Here is a 16852-nt window from a genome sequence, read left to right on the forward strand (position 1 = left end):
GAATTCCGAGCCGCTTAGAATCCGGCGGCATTTTTTTTTTTTCTTTATAATTTTTTTTTTATTCCCACAACTTAAGTGTATCGTTAAACGATTGACATTTGCCGCCGTGTGGCCCTTAAAAAAAATATGTATCGCGATAAATGTGAAATTCATGAGGAATGCCTGTCATGCTTGATTAGCTTTAATCTTATACGATTTGCACACTTGTTTGCTGCTATGCCAGCAATGTGTTCGTGTTGTACTTTTTGTGTTTTTTTTTTGTGCGACAAGTTGATGGTAAGGGGGCTGGGAATAGAGGGGACTGCAGGCAGCTGAAGCGGCAGCAAGTTCAAGTTCAAATCACAGCTGGCCACAAAAGCTCCTTGGATAGCTGCAACCGCCAAAGTCGAAATGATTGACTAATAAGCGATACTCTTCGCAAAAGGTAATAGATGCTAAATGATGGTCTTTATTCGATTATTTGCATATGCAAAACATTTTAGGAGCTCTTTAGCTGTTTTAAGAGGATTAAATAGTTATACATTGTTTTGTAATTAATATATATTGATTATTTGGCTATTGTGTAAATTCAAAATTACTAAATAGCTAACATTCTGCTCAAACTTTACTTATTTAAGAAAATTTTTAGACATAGTTGTAGATACCTCTTATAACTGGAAACTAGGGTAATCCCCTACAGTCGACTCCATGATCGACGATCAGCCATTTGGCCAGGGTATTTGCGCATTGTCCAACTGGCCTTCCGTTCCGTTCCGTTCTGTTCTCTTCGGTTTTTGCATTGTCTTCACTCCACGGCGAGAGGGTCAAGTTCAGATACAATTGCTGTAAGCGAGGCAATTAATGCGGCTAATTGTTGATTGCCATTGATTTATGCTGAATCAATTAGCCAATTGCCTTGCGCCAGTGTATTGGGTTTTGCGGACTCGCTTTCTTTGATTTGGCCAGATTCGGTTAGATTCGGCAGCAGGTTATCAATCACCGAGCGGCCTCAGATTTGGCCTGTCTTGACCAGTCCCCGGGTTATTGCCACTTTGAGGAATTGGATTTGAAAAGTGCTGCTTGTTTGGGCCTCAACTCTCAACTTGTCCGCACATGACAGCCGATAGCTGTAGTTTATAAATGAGCTTTTAAGCGAACTACTAATTGCCAGATTCGATCTTCTCGGGTATGCTAAAAATACCCAGGTGATGCGATGTTCTAAGCATGATAGTGAGCACACATCCTGTTGGGAAACTCGGCTCAAGCATTTATCATTAATCATGCCCAACTTTCATTAGGGAGCTTTTGGGCTGCCACTCCCCGAAATCGAAATCGAAAATAACCGCCATATCTCACTCCTCGCAACCATGAGGAAGTCAATCCGGCACAGGTGAGTCAAATATATATCGGATCGGGGCGACAAGAACGAATGAGGCGGTCAGAAAAGCAAAAACAAATACAAAAAAAGTATAATCTCGGCGGAAACTGGCTCGAAAAAGGCAGCTGTAGTTGTTGTTGCTCGAGGGAGGTGAAAAGTGAAATGATTTCATAAATGACTGATATAATTAGGCACGTTATATGCCAATTAGCGGCGTGTTGAGGAAGCAACCTCTGCCGCCTTTCACAGGTGACACATCTTGCACCGTTAGCCGCACACGTCTAATTGTGCCCAAATGTGCATTTGAATCGCATCATTATAATTCCGAATCCGAAACCGAATTCAAAACTGTATCCGATACAGCTGCATGCCAAAGTTCCTGCCGCATTTGCATTGGTAGTCGCAACATTCTCACGACCAGCGACCTTGACAATGACCCCCAAAAGGCGGCGCCTAACGCACGCCGAGGAGGAAAACTCTTGGCGCACTCGAACTGGTTTTCCTGCCCGATTTCCACCAGCTGAGATCCATGCGCCGCAAGACCCGAGGCGTGAAGGCGCCAATGTGCGTGTGCAATAAGCCATAAAAACGTCTCGCACCATGACAAACTGGCTGTTTCTGGTTGTTGGCGTTGTTATCCGTTCGAAATCTATTAATATGCAAACTGGTTTGACGCGGGAATTATGCTCCAAATTGGGGGGAAACTGTCCAAAACAATAATTTGCTTTCATCAATTTTACAGTCTAAGCTGCACTTCCGCAGCGTATGTGTAGTTGGCCAAATTGTGCCACATTTATTGACAACGATAACCATGCACAAGTAATTGAAGCCCCAAAAAGCTGGCAAATTATCAGTTCACTATTTAATAACTAATTTAAATTATTTATTATATTGACAAAACTAAAAATATGTACAAGAAGTCACATATAGAGGCTGTTAACTGGTTAGAAATATAAAGTAAATATTGAATTTTACTTTCCTTGTACCCAAAAAGAACAATATTTTCTAAAGATAAATTTAACCATTTAAATTTTTTCGGTAATCTCCGATAACGGTTGATAGTCACTTTCGATAACAGCTCAGCAATACGGCGTGACTTGAAATCGATGAGCCGCCGATAGTTGCCAATCACAGTAAGTGACTCACGGTTGCCCACCACTAATAGGCCGGCGAAAAAAATAGTCTGCAAATATTATTTTCCGTGTATGTAGTTTCATCCAAGTGGGCCACCGAATGCAGCCATGACCAAACCGACGCGCGCACACTGTTCCCTGGCGCTGCTGGCGCTCCTCGTCGCACCGTTCGCGGCGCTCGGCGAGGATATGCCCAGGGAGCCGGAGTACATGAAGCGGGAGCACAGTTTAGTGCGTCCATTCCAAGGTGGGTAATTGGTCACAGGTAATGATGATATGGAGGGTACGTGTACCTCTAACGTGGCTTATGCCTTCTTACAGGCGTAGGCGTCATCCTGCCACACTGGGACTTCCTGGGTAACACGATGGTGACCAGCAACTATATAAGACTGACGCCGGACTTGCAGTCCAAGAGCGGTGCCCTTTGGAACTACTCGGTAAGCATGAGCGCTGGTCTCTCCCCGCGACTTTGGATGTTCTATAATTATTGTGTTATATCCAAAGCCCGTGATGACTCGCAATTGGGAGGTGCATGTGGGCTTCAAGGTGCACGGCAAGGGAACTGAACTGTTTGGCGACGGATTCGCCATTTGGTACACAAAGGAGCGCATGCAAACCGGACCGGTCTTTGGCAGCAAGGATCACTTCTCCGGACTGGCCATCATACTGGACACCTACAGCAATCACAATGGTCCACACAATGTATAAACCGCAAGACTTGGTATTTTCAATAGCTATATTAATCTGATATTTGTAGCACCAACATCCCTATCTCAGCGCCATGGTGAACAATGGCAGCTGGAGCTACGACCACGATCGCGATGGAACGCACACTCAGCTGGCCGGCTGCGAAGTTCGCTTCCGAAATGTGGAGTACGAGACGCTGGTTAGCATTCGATACGAAAACGACATTCTGTCGGTGTCCACAGATCTGGAAAACCGCAACGAATGGAAGAGCTGCTTTGTAGTGGCCAACGTGGAGCTACCCACGGGTTACCACTTCGGCATGTCAGCAACGACGGGTGATCTGTCCGATAATCACGACATCCACACCTTCAAGTTCTACGACCTGGACTCGAACGTAAATGTAAGTTCACATTTGTTTTGCAAACATCGGAAGGGGAGCAAGCTTTACTTTAGCTGTCTGCTATTCGGCTAAAGCGATAAGGAGTGCAAGGAACCCGAAAGCGGACTTAAGTTTCAATATCTGCGTTTATGTATAAATAGCTTGTTTTTAATTGCTAAAACTTGTAATAATTAAGCAGCTGGCGTCAAACACACTGTTTGATTGCAAATCGTATTAATCTTTATATGACTCGTTAAAGATGAGTGTTCATTCATATTCATATCATATTACTAAAAACCAGCTTTACTTTCTTGTTTCAATAACCCTCCACTTTCTTTCTTTCTTGTTCGCAGCACGATGAGATTATCCGGCGCTCCAATATCATACCAAATGCCAAGACTTTCGAGCCCCCGCGCGAGCACAAAGAAGATCCCAAGCCGGGAATGTCCAACGCCAAGATCTTCTTCATCCTCCTCTTCGTTGTGGTCGTGGCGGCTGCAGTGGCCATCTTCGCCATCTCCTACTTTAAGGATCGCAACGCGCGAAAACGTTTCTACTGAGCTCCCTAGTCCGTCGAGCTAGTTCATTATAGCATCATGTTAGAAGTTTCCCGGACCTCAATTGAGCCCAATTTTTATTTATACATATACCGTGACTGTATCCCATTTCTTTTCACCCCTTTTAGTTTCCTTAATTTTTTCGAGAGAGGGTAAACATAATATTACACGTGTTGGAGAGTTAAATTTAAGTGCAAATTTTTAATCTGAACTATAGGAAAATTGAGACCGTGAGAACATTATTGCGTAGACAAGATTAAAAGCCACTAAACAAATGCATGCGCTTCTCAATTAACCGACCATCCGCTGCTAGTGCTGCCGTCCAGCTAACATGGACTCAATCTGGCGCACCTGGTTACTGACAAACCGATCCCGGGCACTGATATCCTGGCGCTGTCCCGGCGGCTCACCCTCCGACTCCAAGGCATCGTTGGACTTATGCATACCGCTCAGAATGCACTGCTCAAAAAGCGACTTGGACCGAGCATCATCGTCGTCGTCGTCTAGCGAGTCATCGGAGCTGTAGTTCGGTTTATCGCCATCCTCCGTCTGCTTCTTTGACTGACCATTTTCCCTACATAGTGTGCTGGTACTGGCGTTCGCCAGGCTGGAACTGGTGCTGGCACCACTGGGCTGAGGTCGACAGCTTCCCGCAGCAATGGCCTATTGAAAGGGGGAACAACTTTAATAATTCAGAGTGTAAAAGTTTGCAATATCTACATTCCGATTCCCTAATCCACCAAGACACTTGGTTTTAAGTGAGTGTCTCACAAAATGTTTATAAAGTGAAATATATCAAGTGTTTTGAATGAAGTATAGTTTTCTAACCTGACTTAGAAGATTGCAGTCGTCATCCGAGTCCATGGAGAGTGAGCTTAGTGAGTCGCTTTTCTTCGGCGGTAAACGCGGTTCTACCTCTCCCTGCACTGCACTGCGCCTGGGCGGAAGTTTGGGTGCCTGAGCCTCCTCTGCAGTCCGCATGGGAAGCTTCAGAACAGGCCCAGCCTTAGCAGAGCCAACTGTGAGATGAGACAGTCCCGAGATGACCGAAAACGTGCAGGGACTGTCCTCGACATAGTACTTGCTCATTTCATCCGACACTGGCAGATAACTGGGCAATGCATTGCCACCGCAGCGCATCTTAGAGATTGCATCTTCTGCCGGCATCCGAGTGTCCATTCCGGGAACATCAGCTCGTGGCGCAGGCACTGGCTGCGTCTCATTTGCGTTTAAATCATTTGGAATGGACAAAATGGAGAGATCGCTATTGCTTGGCGCTTTGGAAAGCACGGCGGGAGTGTCCTCCGTGCAATAGCTACGAGGAGCATCCCCATTGCCGTTGATGTCGTTTCCACGCTGTCCTCGAATGTCGTTTGCATTCGCGTCGTCCATCATGCTCAGATTACTTAGGCTGGTGGCGCAAGAGAAGGCGGCAGGCGTGTGCTCCACATGGAATCTGTTCAACTTGTCCTCAAACACAGTGCTGGGCTTCTGTTCAGGTGTATCTAAGTTATTTTGTGCGGTCACTTTTCTGTCCCTTCTCGGAGATTGAGGCATACTCTGGGTGGGTGAATCGGGCAGCTCTGAGGGTGAGATTACACCACTCTGCATCCGGCTGTATTCACTGATCACGGATCCATTGTCCTCGCAAGCAACAGTTTCGTCGTCGCCCACCAATGAGTCCATAGAGCTGCGACGCGAAAACATTAGTGGAGTTTCTAGCGCGGAATCGATGTTTTGAGGCGTACTTCCGTCTGCTTGTACCGGTAGAACAGCAGGCTTCGTTGGAGTTTTCGGCGCCATGCATTTCTCCGGTTTCTCTGTGAGGCTGTTGAGCGAGTCGAAGCGACTGAAGCTGCCAGGAGTCCCTTCCTCACAGTAGTTTATTGGTCGCTCTGCAGTTTCTGTCTCCGCTTCGGTGGCCATTTTCTGCTTAGCTGCTGATGCCGCCACCAGTCCAGGACCATTGCGCAGCTCTGTGGCCGAGGAGGACTTGGTCAGTTGCAACTCCTTACTTCTAATCTCATTAGTCTCCGTCTTCAGCTCCGGCTGTGCCGTCTGAGCGGATCGTCTCTCCTTATATCTAGCACTGAAATCTGTTGGCTGATCCAAGTCGATCTCAAAGGTCTTACTGCTATTGGGTTTGTGCTCCATGTACTTCATGGAGTAGTCAATGGGCTGCTCTTCTGTGGGTGTGACAATTTCGAAGGGATTCTTGGCTCCCTCCGACTTGGTTGAGTATTTAGTGGAATCGGATTTGCCCGAGTAAATGGACTCTCGGCTCTCACACTTTCTGTTCAGAAAGCCAGGTGTGGTGACTGTTGAAGGTCGCACTTTTTTAAGCGATCCCGTGGGATTTGAGCTAAGGCGAAGTGAGCTAAACCTCCGTGGCAACGTACCTCCATGGCCAGCTTCCTTGTCTAGTGGCAGAGACCCACCATCACCATTGGGCATAAGCTCCTGGGTGGCCCTGAAGTTCACCAGATTCTTTAGAGCCGAGGCACTGCCCTCAGCAATCATGGAATTCTTGGAGCTGATTAGGGCCCGCAAGAGCGGGATGGCATTATGGTCTATGAGATATTGCTGGTCCTCGGGACAGCGCGCCGAGAGATTCCACAGAGTTCCGCAGGAGTTGCTCACCACGGTAAGGCTCTCCGATTTCAACTGTTGCAACAGAATGGCAAGGCAATTGTACCGTCTTAGGATTTGCCGGTACGGCTCACACACCGCAATGTGACTGGAGACATTTCGTAGAATGCCGCCTGCGTTTTCGATGATCTTAAGAGTTTTACTCGGACCTTCGTAGCTAAGCATTCCCACCAAAAAGGCCAGTGCTCCGTCTACTGCACAAAACTCCGCCTTGTTGGTGCTGCAGTGCGCCGAGAGATTCCAGAGGGCTGAAAGTATGGCTTTGAGAGTATTCTCATTCTTGTTTTGCATAGCTGCTCGAGCCAAGGAGGTCACGGTGCCCAGCTCGTTGAAGATAGTCTTCATATGTTTGTCCGCGCGCCAGGAGAGATTGCGAAGCACACCAGCAAGAACCTGAAGAACGCAAAGGTAATTAAATTACGATCTTTTCCTTAATCTCCAAAATTAAACGCACCTGAAGCAGTTCATCGGGAGCCGTGTTCAATTGCGCAATGACCACCTCCATGAACTGCCGCTGACCGCACAGATACGATTTGTTATGGACGTTCTCGTCCCCAAAGGTGAGATTCGTGAGGGCCATCAGGCCATAGCTCCTCAGGGCGTTGCACTGTTCCCTACCGGTAGCCGGTCCATGGACCGCATGATCGAGGTGAACCAAATTGGGAATCGCCTTGAGGGCTCCCAGTTCGCACATAGTCTGGCGGTGCTCCTCATCGAAACTGGCTTTCATAAGGAGCTTCATAGCGGCCAGCGGATGCCGATCCTCATCATCTGCAATGGCCTCACCGCCGCTCTGCAACTGGGTGCGCAGAAAGTTACAGTAGTCGAGAATTTGGTCCAGCAGGCGCAGCATCTTCACCTCCCGCTGCCGCTCCTTCTCCTCCGGATTATTGTGCACGATATTGTGGAGCGCCTGGCTGGCGTACTTCCTCGCCGTGGAAAGGCCTTCATCGTTGGCGTGCAGAATCTGCACCAGGAGCTGGATGCAGTCCGAACTGCGCAGGGCGGTGCATGTTTCCGGATTTCGAGACAGCTCCAGGAAGTTGCGCGTCAGCTCCAGGCGAGTAGCGTCGCTCTCGTTCAGCGTCATTGCTTTGAGTGTATCCTCAGCTATAAGTGCATTCAGATAGCAGGGTTTCTGAGAATAAACCTATACAGCTTTGCTTCTGGAAGAGTCCTGTGGCAAGGTCGCCTCAACAGGTAGTTCCTTTCGTTCTGAGATCCTCGATCTTTGTTCGAGATGGCCTGCGTTTAAGCCATTTTCCAAGCGCGCAGGCTCAGCGCTTCAGTACTACCCATTAAGCTAGTTTTTAGCTAGTTCTGGCTTAGTTCAATGATGAGTCTTTTGAGTTCTTTCGCAGCAAGGGATTAAAACAAATAATGTAATATTTATTTCAGAAGATCTCAAAATATTGCTTAAATAATTAATAGCAACTGCATATTATTAATCAGATAAGTTTATTTTTTTTTAGCACTGAAGTTAGCTATATTTTCCAAGCGACTGTTCCCAACTCTGGCCCGCTTCAGGACTAAAATAAAAATCGATTTTCAATCAATGCTATCGAGATCCAAGACTTAATTTCTAAAACAAACAAAAAGTATTTGCACAATTTGATATTGCATTATTTGTGGGCTACTTTTTAAAACAATATTTTAATCATATTTATTATTATCATATATTATTGCTACACCTTCAAAAACAATAATATCGAGTATTTATCAATACACTTGTCCATCTCTAGCAAACCGTTACGTCACGTCAATCAGCTGTTGCTGGACGCAAAATTGTTTCTGCCGCAAAATAATGAACTTCCTAAAAAAGGTGAGTTAAATAACAACAAAAAACATTTACATGCTAAACTAAATTGAAATTCATCATAGTTGGTGCCCCAGGTGGCGACCGAGGTGCAGCAGCTCAGCCGGTCAGGATTCCACACCAGCTCCGTGTGCTGTCGCGTGCAATCCGGGCGATACCGCATAACCACAAAGCGAAACAGGCCGCTTACCTATGAGATGGCCAATCCCCCGCATTTTATTGGCCACCGAAAATCGTGGAACTCATGGAACACATGTAAGCTGTGAGAAATGTTTATTAAGCAATCATGTTGATGGTACCCCTCTCTTAGCCACGATGAAGGATGCCCTGCGTCCGTCCCAGACCGCCATAGAGGATGTATTCATCCGCAAGTTTGTCACCGGCACCTGGCACGCCCTCGTCTGCTCCGAGATCATCATCAAGCGGCAGCACAACACTATTAGAATTGCGGCCCTTATTCGCCAGGCGATAACCCCTCGAAAAATGTACTTCCTTATTGGCTACACGGAGGAACTGCTATCCTACTGGATGCAGTGTCCCGTGACCATGGAACTGCAGACGGTGGGCGATAAAAAGGACGTGGTCTTCAAATACATTTAGTTGATTTTGCTATTTACATGTCCAATATAAAAGTGTAGATTTACTTAGTGAGTGTACTCGACTTCGCTGCTGTTGTTTTGTAGCGATTTTATGGCCTTGTTTACGATAATAACACCGTCGAGATCCTTTACCTAAGGTGAATTTTTGATAAGTTATGGCTTAAGAAAGGACTTCTTATTAACTTACCGTTTCTATCAGTCTTTTGACGTCTGCTAAAGATGTTTGCTTTAGTATCAAGGACCTTATGTCCTTGACTAGTTCTACAAACAGGAAAACAACAATCTTCCGGGATCCTCCGCAGACTTTGTCCCATATCTTGACCAAATCAGTTGTGCAGATTATACCAGCAAAGCAAGTTATGTACCAGTTATCCACCAGCGTTGAATTGGCATCAAACAGGCCTAGCAGCTCCAGGTGACTATAAGTAGTAATCAAAGGAAATCAGTTGAAGTACAGCACAAAACAAATGCAAACCCACTTGAGCAAGGCCAGATCTTCGCGTTTCAGCATATTCTGCGTTTGCTCCTTGAGCTTGATGCACTCCTTCTTCAGTTCGCGGGTGTACTTGTAGAAACCCTTTGCTATCCAGTAGGTTTCCACGTCGTCGTTGAATATTTGCAGCAACGTGCGCACAATCTCGATGAAATGCATGTCGTCCGCCTGGAGACTGGCACTAGCATTGCCATGCCACAGTCGATTGGACTCCATTAGCCACATGGTGTGCATGACCTGCTCCTTCTTCTTATGGTCGGCACACCGGAGCACAGTTACAGCTCGCAGCAGATCCTCGTACATTTCGCGCCTCTGGTCGCGTATATACGCCGTGGACGCTTTGTGGAGCGGCAGAATACCCATGACCAGGGCCCACAGATAGCTTCTATTGTTGTTCGGCACCGTGTAGTTCATGCAGAACTGCTTTAGCTTGCTGAGGTTGCGTATGTCATCCTGCAAAAGTTTGTTCAGGGACTTTTGCTCCTCGACGCTGTTTATTTGACATTTTTCGTAGTAGATGGATCTGAAGTTCCTTTCGTCAGTATTTGTGGTCATTTTTGCGTTTATTATCCGAACAATAGGGATGGGACTCCCGTCGATGACCGCGAAGAGCAGGGAAATGTCATGACCGACGTAATAACACCCTGTTTAACATAAAACTATAATATTGAAACCATTAATGTACATATATTAAACATATACATTTGTTTTTCTCAACGAAAGTGAGTAAAATTTTGGGTATTTTATAATTCAAATAAATATCAATATAATTTTTAATTAAAACTATACAAACTGATGGCAAAGCATAATACTCAATGCTAGGGTATGCAAATCGATTGGTGGCAAATCGATAGTGTCATCAACGGCTGTGCCATCACTAGTACCCACTGGATGCAAAAATGTCTTTTCTGAAAAGGTAAACAAAATGTGCAAATCGTCGTGAATAAAGACAATAATACGCTAAAAACAAAGGCGTAGAAGGGCAGTCGGAAGTCCTGCAGTTACGGATAGAGAAAGCCGGACTCTATCTATCCGGAATATCTGAGTGAACACGAGCTCGAGGCTGTTGCTCGCCAGCACATGAAAATCAATAATTGAATCAGAAAATCAAAACACGGATTCGCCCAGATGCATGCAGGCCCGCGATAAATTATGCAATTGTTGGAGCCATTAACAACCCCCCTTCCCCTTCCCATCGTTCCCGTTCTCGTTTTGGCCCCGTTTGCAGTTGATGTATTCAAATTCAAATGGTGAACTCGATTTTGGCCGTTGCCGTTGTTGTCACTACTGCCGTGCATGTTGTTGTAATTGGAACTGGGAATCGCGATGGAGCAGGAAATCGGCACCTGGGATTCGGTGCTGCTGGAGAACCTGTCCGAGGATAGTTTCATAAACAACATCCACCAGCGCTATAAGCGCGATCACATATATGTGAGTCCTTAGAGTCCTACCAACTCTTCACATTTCTATACGTTTTCATATACATATTTCGGTTTTTAGACCTACATTGGAACTTCTGTTGTGGCTCTGAATCCATATCATCACATATCCGAGCACTCTCTGGACAATGTCCGCAACTATGGCGACAAGGGCATCTTCCAGCTGCCGCCACACATGTAAGCTATCCTGCAGGAGTGTTTGACTCATTTTCATTTCTTATAAAACTTTCATTTATCGCAGCTACGGTCTCACAAATCTGGCTTACCAATCGCTTAAGGATCAGAGCGAGGATCAGTGCGTCCTTCTCACCGGCGAAAGCGGAGCGGGCAAAACGGAGACCTTTAAAATGATTGTGAATTTTTTGACCCATATACAGGATCGCTCACACTGCCCCCCCACTCCGAATGTCCTGCGCAAGCAATCCTCAACCAGCTCGGCCAGCGGGTTAGTGCTGCACGCCCACAGGCGGGCCTCCAGCAGCTGCTCCGGCACTGCCAATTTTATTATATGCAAAAATCGGGCGGAAAATCCGTCAGCAAGTGTTTCACGGCGACAGAGCCCTTCGCCAGGACCATCGCAACGATCGCGGACGCGGGCTGAGAGCATCGAGCGGCAAAGCAGGCGCCATATGCGGGAGAAAATCGTCGACTTTGATTTCTCACACCACAAGAGCAGTGAAAACATTAGCGGCCTTCCCGAATCGCACGCCCACCACTTGCATCCGACCAAGTCGTGCTTCAAGCACCAGCAGACCCAAGTTAGCGCCTGCACTGCCATGCCCGCGGGCGCCAAGGGATCGCCGAAATATGCCGTACCCACCGTGTACGGAGGTTGCCGCCAGTGTGGCCACAGCAAGTGCGTCCGTGCTCAGAGTCTGGAGAAGGAGGAGCGGGATGATCTGCGAGGCAGCAACTGTCGCCTGTCCACCATAGCCACCGCCACCAGCAACCCGGCACATCCGCATCGCGGCAGTTGCTCCAACCTGATGCGCCAGCACTCGACTGAGAGCCAGCCGGAGCGGGAACGGGATCGAAGCTCCCTCATGGGGTCCACGCAACGTATATCGCTGTACGATGCACACAAGCTGAGCAAGGTCCTTGGCGATCTACCGCCTCCTCCGCCTAGTTCCGTTTCGCCCACGCCCTCGGCCAGCTCTTCGCTGCACAGGCGTCACAAATCGCCCACGCAACGTATGCGCGAGTGTGTCACCTGTGCAGATGTGTTCCTGGAGGCCATGGGTAATGCCTGCACCCTGAAAAATAACAACTCTAGTCGATATGTAAGTGAAATGAAAAAAAACGTTGATGGGATTTAAATTAATTTGTTTATTGCTTCAGGGCAAGTTATTTGATATCGAAATTGATTTTAAGGGAGATCCAATGGGAGTGCACATTACACACTGTAAGTAAAACTCAAGCTATTAAGTATAAATATGTATTATGACAATATTTATTTAATTCGTGCCTACTTCTAAGATATGTTGGAAAAGGTTTGATCGAATTTTAATTATCTTAGTTTATTCATTGTTAGTCTAATATTTCATTTGTTTACAGACCCGTATAACCGACACTACCCTTGGAGAGCGAAATTTTCACATCTTTTACCAGTTACTATTAGGAGCTGATCTCCAGTTGCTAAGTAAGAAGTTATTCTACTTTTACGTGCTACCTGCTTATTGCTATCTTCTTAGAATCGCTCAAGCTGTATCGAAATGTGGAAAAGTACGAGCTGCTTCGTAATACAACTGCCATGGAGGAGGACCGCATGAATTTTCATTATACTAAGGTTAGATATTAGTTAGATTCATTAATATGCACGAAACCTAATCATCACTTCTATTTCAGCGATCCTTAGACGTGCTGGGCCTTAGTTGTGAAGAGAGCAACTCCATCTTTCGGGTCATTGCAGTGGTTCTAAAGTTGGGTAACTTTATTTTCGTACCCATTACTAACATTGACGGAACTGAGGGTTGTCAGGTGTCCAATGTTTACGGTACGTACTAACTAAATCAACAGCGACATAATTTTTATAATTTTCCGCTTACAGAGGTTCAAGAAACAGCACAGCTTCTTAATATGGAAGCCCAAATTCTCATCAACTGCTTAACCAGAGCGAATAGCTCGAACAGCGCTCAAGAGGATGTGGGTTGCGAAATGGATGCACGACAAGCAGCCATCAACCGGAACACGCTCTGTCGCACTCTTTACAGCCGTCTTTTCACGTGGTTGGTAAACAAAATTAATGAGTCTCTGAAGTCAACACAGCGCGAGAAGAATCTGGCATTGCTAGATTTTTATGGATTCGAAGTGCTGGACCACAACTCCTTTGAGCAGTTTGCCATTAATTATAGCGCGGAAAAGATTCACCAGGCAAGTACACCTAATCCACCTCATCTGTAGAATCAAAGTCCTTAAATAATGTAAATTAATCTTTCTTTAATTTCAGAACTTTGTGTTTCATGTGCTGCGTTCGGAGCAAGAACTCTACATCCGCGAGGGATTGGAATGGTCTCGGATTGACTATTTCGACAACGAGTCAATTTGCGAGTTGATAGACAAACCCAGTTATGGTATACTGAGCTTAATTAATGAACCCCATTTAAATAGCAACGATGCTTTGCTTTTGCGAGTCCAGCAATGTTGCGCGGGGCATCCCAACTTCATGACCACCGGCAGCAACTCCATGTGTTTTCAGTATGTTTTTGAGCTATGTGGTCTCATTCTCAATGATATCTCAATGTATTTGTTTTCAGGATTCGTCATTATGCAAGTGTAGTGAACTACTCAATACATCGGTTCCTCGAAAAGAACTCCGACATGCTGCCGAAATACATAAGTGCTGCCTTTTATCAGAGCAAACTTTCGTTGGTGCAAAGCCTATTCCCCGAGGGGAATCCCCGTCGACAGGTTACCAAAAAGCCCAGCACGTTGAGCTCGAATATCCGCACCCAATTGCAGACGCTGCTGGCCATCGTTAAGCATCGCCGCTCCCACTATGTGTTCTGTATCAAGCCCAACGAGGGTAAGCAGCCGCACCAGTTTGACATGGCACTTGTTCAACATCAGGTGCGCTACATGTCGCTCATGCCGCTGGTCCACCTGTGTCGCACTGGACATTGCTACCACCTGCTGCACGTTAAGTTCTTTCATCGCTATAAGTTGCTCAACAGCCTGACTTGGCCCCACTTTCATGGTGGCAGTCAGGTAGAGGGTATCGCCCTAATAATCCGTAACCTACCGCTGCCCTCAGCGGAGTTCACGATCGGCACCAAAAATGTGTTCGTGCGTAGTCCCCGCACCGTATATGAGTTGGAACAGTTTCGCCGTCTCCGTATTAGCGAGCTGGCCGTGCTCATTCAAAAGATGTTCCGAATGTACCACGCAAGAAAGCGCTTTCAGCGGATGCGACACAGCCAGATGATCATATCGAGTGCCTGGCGCACGTGGCGGGTAAGCAGATTTGTAGGAAATCTAATAATTTGCATGACGAGCTTTGCATTACTTTCATTTTCTGCATGTATAGGAATGCCGATTTGGCATTCCCTTCACTGGTCGTAGGCATTTGTGGAGTTTATATCGTGTCGTAAGCATTGCATGATTTATTCTAATTTATCGAGTACTTGTTTCTGCTATATATTTATTTATATTTAATTAATTTTCATTAGGCCCGCGAGGAGTATCGGTCCTTGAAGTACAAACGACAGGTGAGATGGGCCATCGATATTATAGGTCGCTACTACCGCCAGTGGAAGATCAGGCAGTTTCTTCTAACAATCCCCTTGCGACTGCCACCCAACACGCTAAGCCCGCTCTCCACCGAATGGCCAGTGGCGCCCGTATTCCTCGCAGACGCCTCTCGTCATCTTAGGTCCATTTACCATCGTTGGAAGTGCTACATCTACCGGAACTCCTTTGATCAAACAGCACGCAATCGAATGCGAGAGAAGGTCACGGCCAGCATAATCTTCAAGGATCGCAAAGCTTCCTATGGACGAAGGTAATAGCTCTTTATTTTTTATTATTCAAAATAATAATGAATAATTCGTTTACAGTGTGGGCCATCCTTTTGTGGGCGACTATGTGCGACTGCGACACAACCAGCAGTGGAAAAAGATCTGCGCCGAGACCAACGATCAGTATGTTGTATTCGCAGACATAATCAACAAGATAGCGCGCTCCAGTGGCAAGGTAAGCTAGTAAAATACAATGTTTAGTGAAATATTAAAACGAAGTTTGTATTATTTCAGTTTGTGCCGATTTTGCTGGTGCTGTCCACGTCATCGCTTTTGCTGTTGGACCAACGAACGCTGCAAATCAAGTACAGAGTGCCTGCATCGGAGATTTACCGAATGTCTCTGAGCCCCTACCTAGATGACATTGCTGTGTTTCACGTAAAAGCGGTATACATATTGTGTAATTCCTAGTTGAATTCCTAACATTATGAATTATTCCTTTCACAGTCTGAATTTGGACGGAAGAAGGGTGATTTCGTTTTTCAAACGGGTCATGTGATTGAAATTGTGACGAAAATGTTTCTGGTCATACAAAATGCCACGGGCAAACCCCCGGAGATACACATAAGCACTGAGTAAGGGCTAAAAATCAATCTGCAATGACCTAAATCCTCTGGATATGGAGCTATGTTGCTCTACATCCGAGGACGATTACAAAACTTTACCAAAGTTCATGGCAACCAATACTAAATTCTAACCTTACAGATTTGAAGCGAATTTCGGCCAGCAGACTGTCATCTTCTCGTTCAAATACGGCGGCATGTCGGACTTAGCACAAGGCCCACCCAAGGTCACCCGCAAGGCGAACCGCATGGAGATAATTGTGTGATCCACAACAGAATCGAAATCTGATTGTGGTAGCTCATCGAGTCTGCTGTTATCATCTTCTTCGCCTTAGGCAGAGCTCGAGTTCGGTGGTCCGTATCCAAAATTGTCGCCAGTCATCATGCAATTGCAATTAACATTGCTTTTTGCTGTGGCCGGGGTCAGTCGACTTTTATATGGTCCCAGGGATCAAAATACAATTTTAGCAATATATTCATACACTCACACTTACAATTTAGTTTCGTTCACAAGTGACAATCAGAGTAACCAATTTGTTGTCAAGATTGTGCCAAAAGCAGGAAACTAGAATTGTACCAAGGAGTAAAAGAAAACAGAGCGAGCTAATTTTAAACTGCACCATTTTATTTAACTATGTAAAGTTAAAGGACAGAAAACTAACGAAGTGAACAACTGAATTTATTCATCTAATTTGTCAACCTAGTTTTAAGTGTAAGTCGTGCACCAAGTCGATTAGCATTGCAACAATAAGTATGTACTGCAAATAAGCACTGGTAGCAGCTCAGCTCGAAAAGATTGGAAGCAGGATTTTGAGAAGGCGCGTGTGCTGGATGAGCAGTGTTTAGGATTTTACACAAACTATGATATTTCCGTTATAGAAACCAAGGCATTTCTCTTACATTTAAGGTTTCATACACAATAATTAGCAAACTAATGCTAGAGACAGACATATAAACCTCTTTATATACTGGAAACACAAATGAACCCCAATATATGCAATTTGCAGCGACAAAGCAAGATAGAAACTTTTCCGAAGCAAAACCAAAAAATGTTAAACAACTATTTACAAAGCAGAGCAGATGAGTAGTTAAATATTTCAAATAAATATATAAATATATGTATACACCATACGAAATTAATAATGAGTCTATATAAAAGCGACAACA

General features: G+C 45.7%; 5 protein-coding genes across 9 annotated transcripts; 3 read left to right on the forward strand and 2 right to left on the reverse strand.

The window, feature by feature from the left end:
* Window positions 1-2503: 2503 nt before the first annotated feature.
* LOC120451967 (vesicular integral-membrane protein VIP36) lies at window positions 2504-4388 on the forward strand. Its single transcript, XM_039635992.2, has 5 exons — window positions 2504-2737; window positions 2812-2927; window positions 2995-3192; window positions 3248-3577; window positions 3910-4388. The coding sequence occupies exons 1-5, from the start codon at window positions 2599-2601 to the stop codon at window positions 4114-4116; spliced, it is 990 nt and encodes a 329-aa protein (XP_039491926.1). The 5' UTR covers window positions 2504-2598; the 3' UTR covers window positions 4117-4388.
* On the reverse strand, window positions 4295-8056 carry LOC120451966 (adenomatous polyposis coli protein). The gene is made up of 3 exons (XM_039635991.2): window positions 7217-8056; window positions 4942-7155; window positions 4295-4776 (listed from the first exon to the last, which is right to left on the reverse strand). The coding sequence occupies exons 1-3, from the start codon at window positions 7850-7852 to the stop codon at window positions 4423-4425; spliced, it is 3204 nt and encodes a 1067-aa protein (XP_039491925.1). The 5' UTR covers window positions 7853-8056; the 3' UTR covers window positions 4295-4422.
* Window positions 8057-8504: 448 nt separating this feature from the next.
* LOC120453399 (28S ribosomal protein S24, mitochondrial) lies at window positions 8505-9221 on the forward strand. Its single transcript, XM_039638088.2, has 3 exons — window positions 8505-8584; window positions 8644-8833; window positions 8889-9221. The coding sequence occupies exons 1-3, from the start codon at window positions 8567-8569 to the stop codon at window positions 9176-9178; spliced, it is 498 nt and encodes a 165-aa protein (XP_039494022.1). The 5' UTR covers window positions 8505-8566; the 3' UTR covers window positions 9179-9221.
* Window positions 9168-10331, reverse strand: LOC120453398 (TBC1 domain family member 7). The gene is made up of 3 exons (XM_039638086.2): window positions 9657-10331; window positions 9365-9596; window positions 9168-9309 (listed from the first exon to the last, which is right to left on the reverse strand). Exons 1-3 carry the CDS (start codon window positions 10223-10225, stop codon window positions 9223-9225), a joined length of 888 nt encoding a protein of 295 aa, XP_039494020.1. The 5' UTR covers window positions 10226-10331; the 3' UTR covers window positions 9168-9222.
* A 208-nt stretch (window positions 10332-10539) lies between these two features.
* LOC120454360 (unconventional myosin-Ia) lies at window positions 10540-16702 on the forward strand. Of its 5 annotated transcripts, XM_039639583.2 has the most exons (18): window positions 10572-10586; window positions 10899-11101; window positions 11171-11286; window positions 11351-12389; window positions 12448-12511; window positions 12586-12599; window positions 12664-12748; window positions 12801-12895; window positions 12955-13102; window positions 13157-13479; window positions 13556-13803; window positions 13863-14559; window positions 14633-14692; window positions 14775-15106; window positions 15162-15297; window positions 15357-15509; window positions 15570-15697; window positions 15828-16702. In XM_039639583.2, the coding sequence occupies exons 2-18, from the start codon at window positions 10997-10999 to the stop codon at window positions 15949-15951; spliced, it is 3867 nt and encodes a 1288-aa protein (XP_039495517.1). In that variant the 5' UTR covers window positions 10572-10586; window positions 10899-10996; the 3' UTR covers window positions 15952-16702. The 5 variants fall into 5 exon arrangements, 4 of the variants coding, with proteins under 4 accessions (XP_039495516.1, XP_039495518.1, XP_039495517.1 ...); XM_039639582.2 differs by having other exon boundaries at window positions 10546-11101; XM_039639584.2 differs by lacking the exon at window positions 14633-14692 and having other exon boundaries at window positions 10547-11101.
* The last annotated feature ends 150 nt before the right edge of the window (window positions 16703-16852 follow it).

Source organism: Drosophila santomea, chromosome 3R (assembly GCF_016746245.2).
Source record: "Drosophila santomea strain STO CAGO 1482 chromosome 3R, Prin_Dsan_1.1, whole genome shotgun sequence".
Taxonomy (NCBI): domain Eukaryota; kingdom Metazoa; phylum Arthropoda; class Insecta; order Diptera; family Drosophilidae; genus Drosophila; species Drosophila santomea.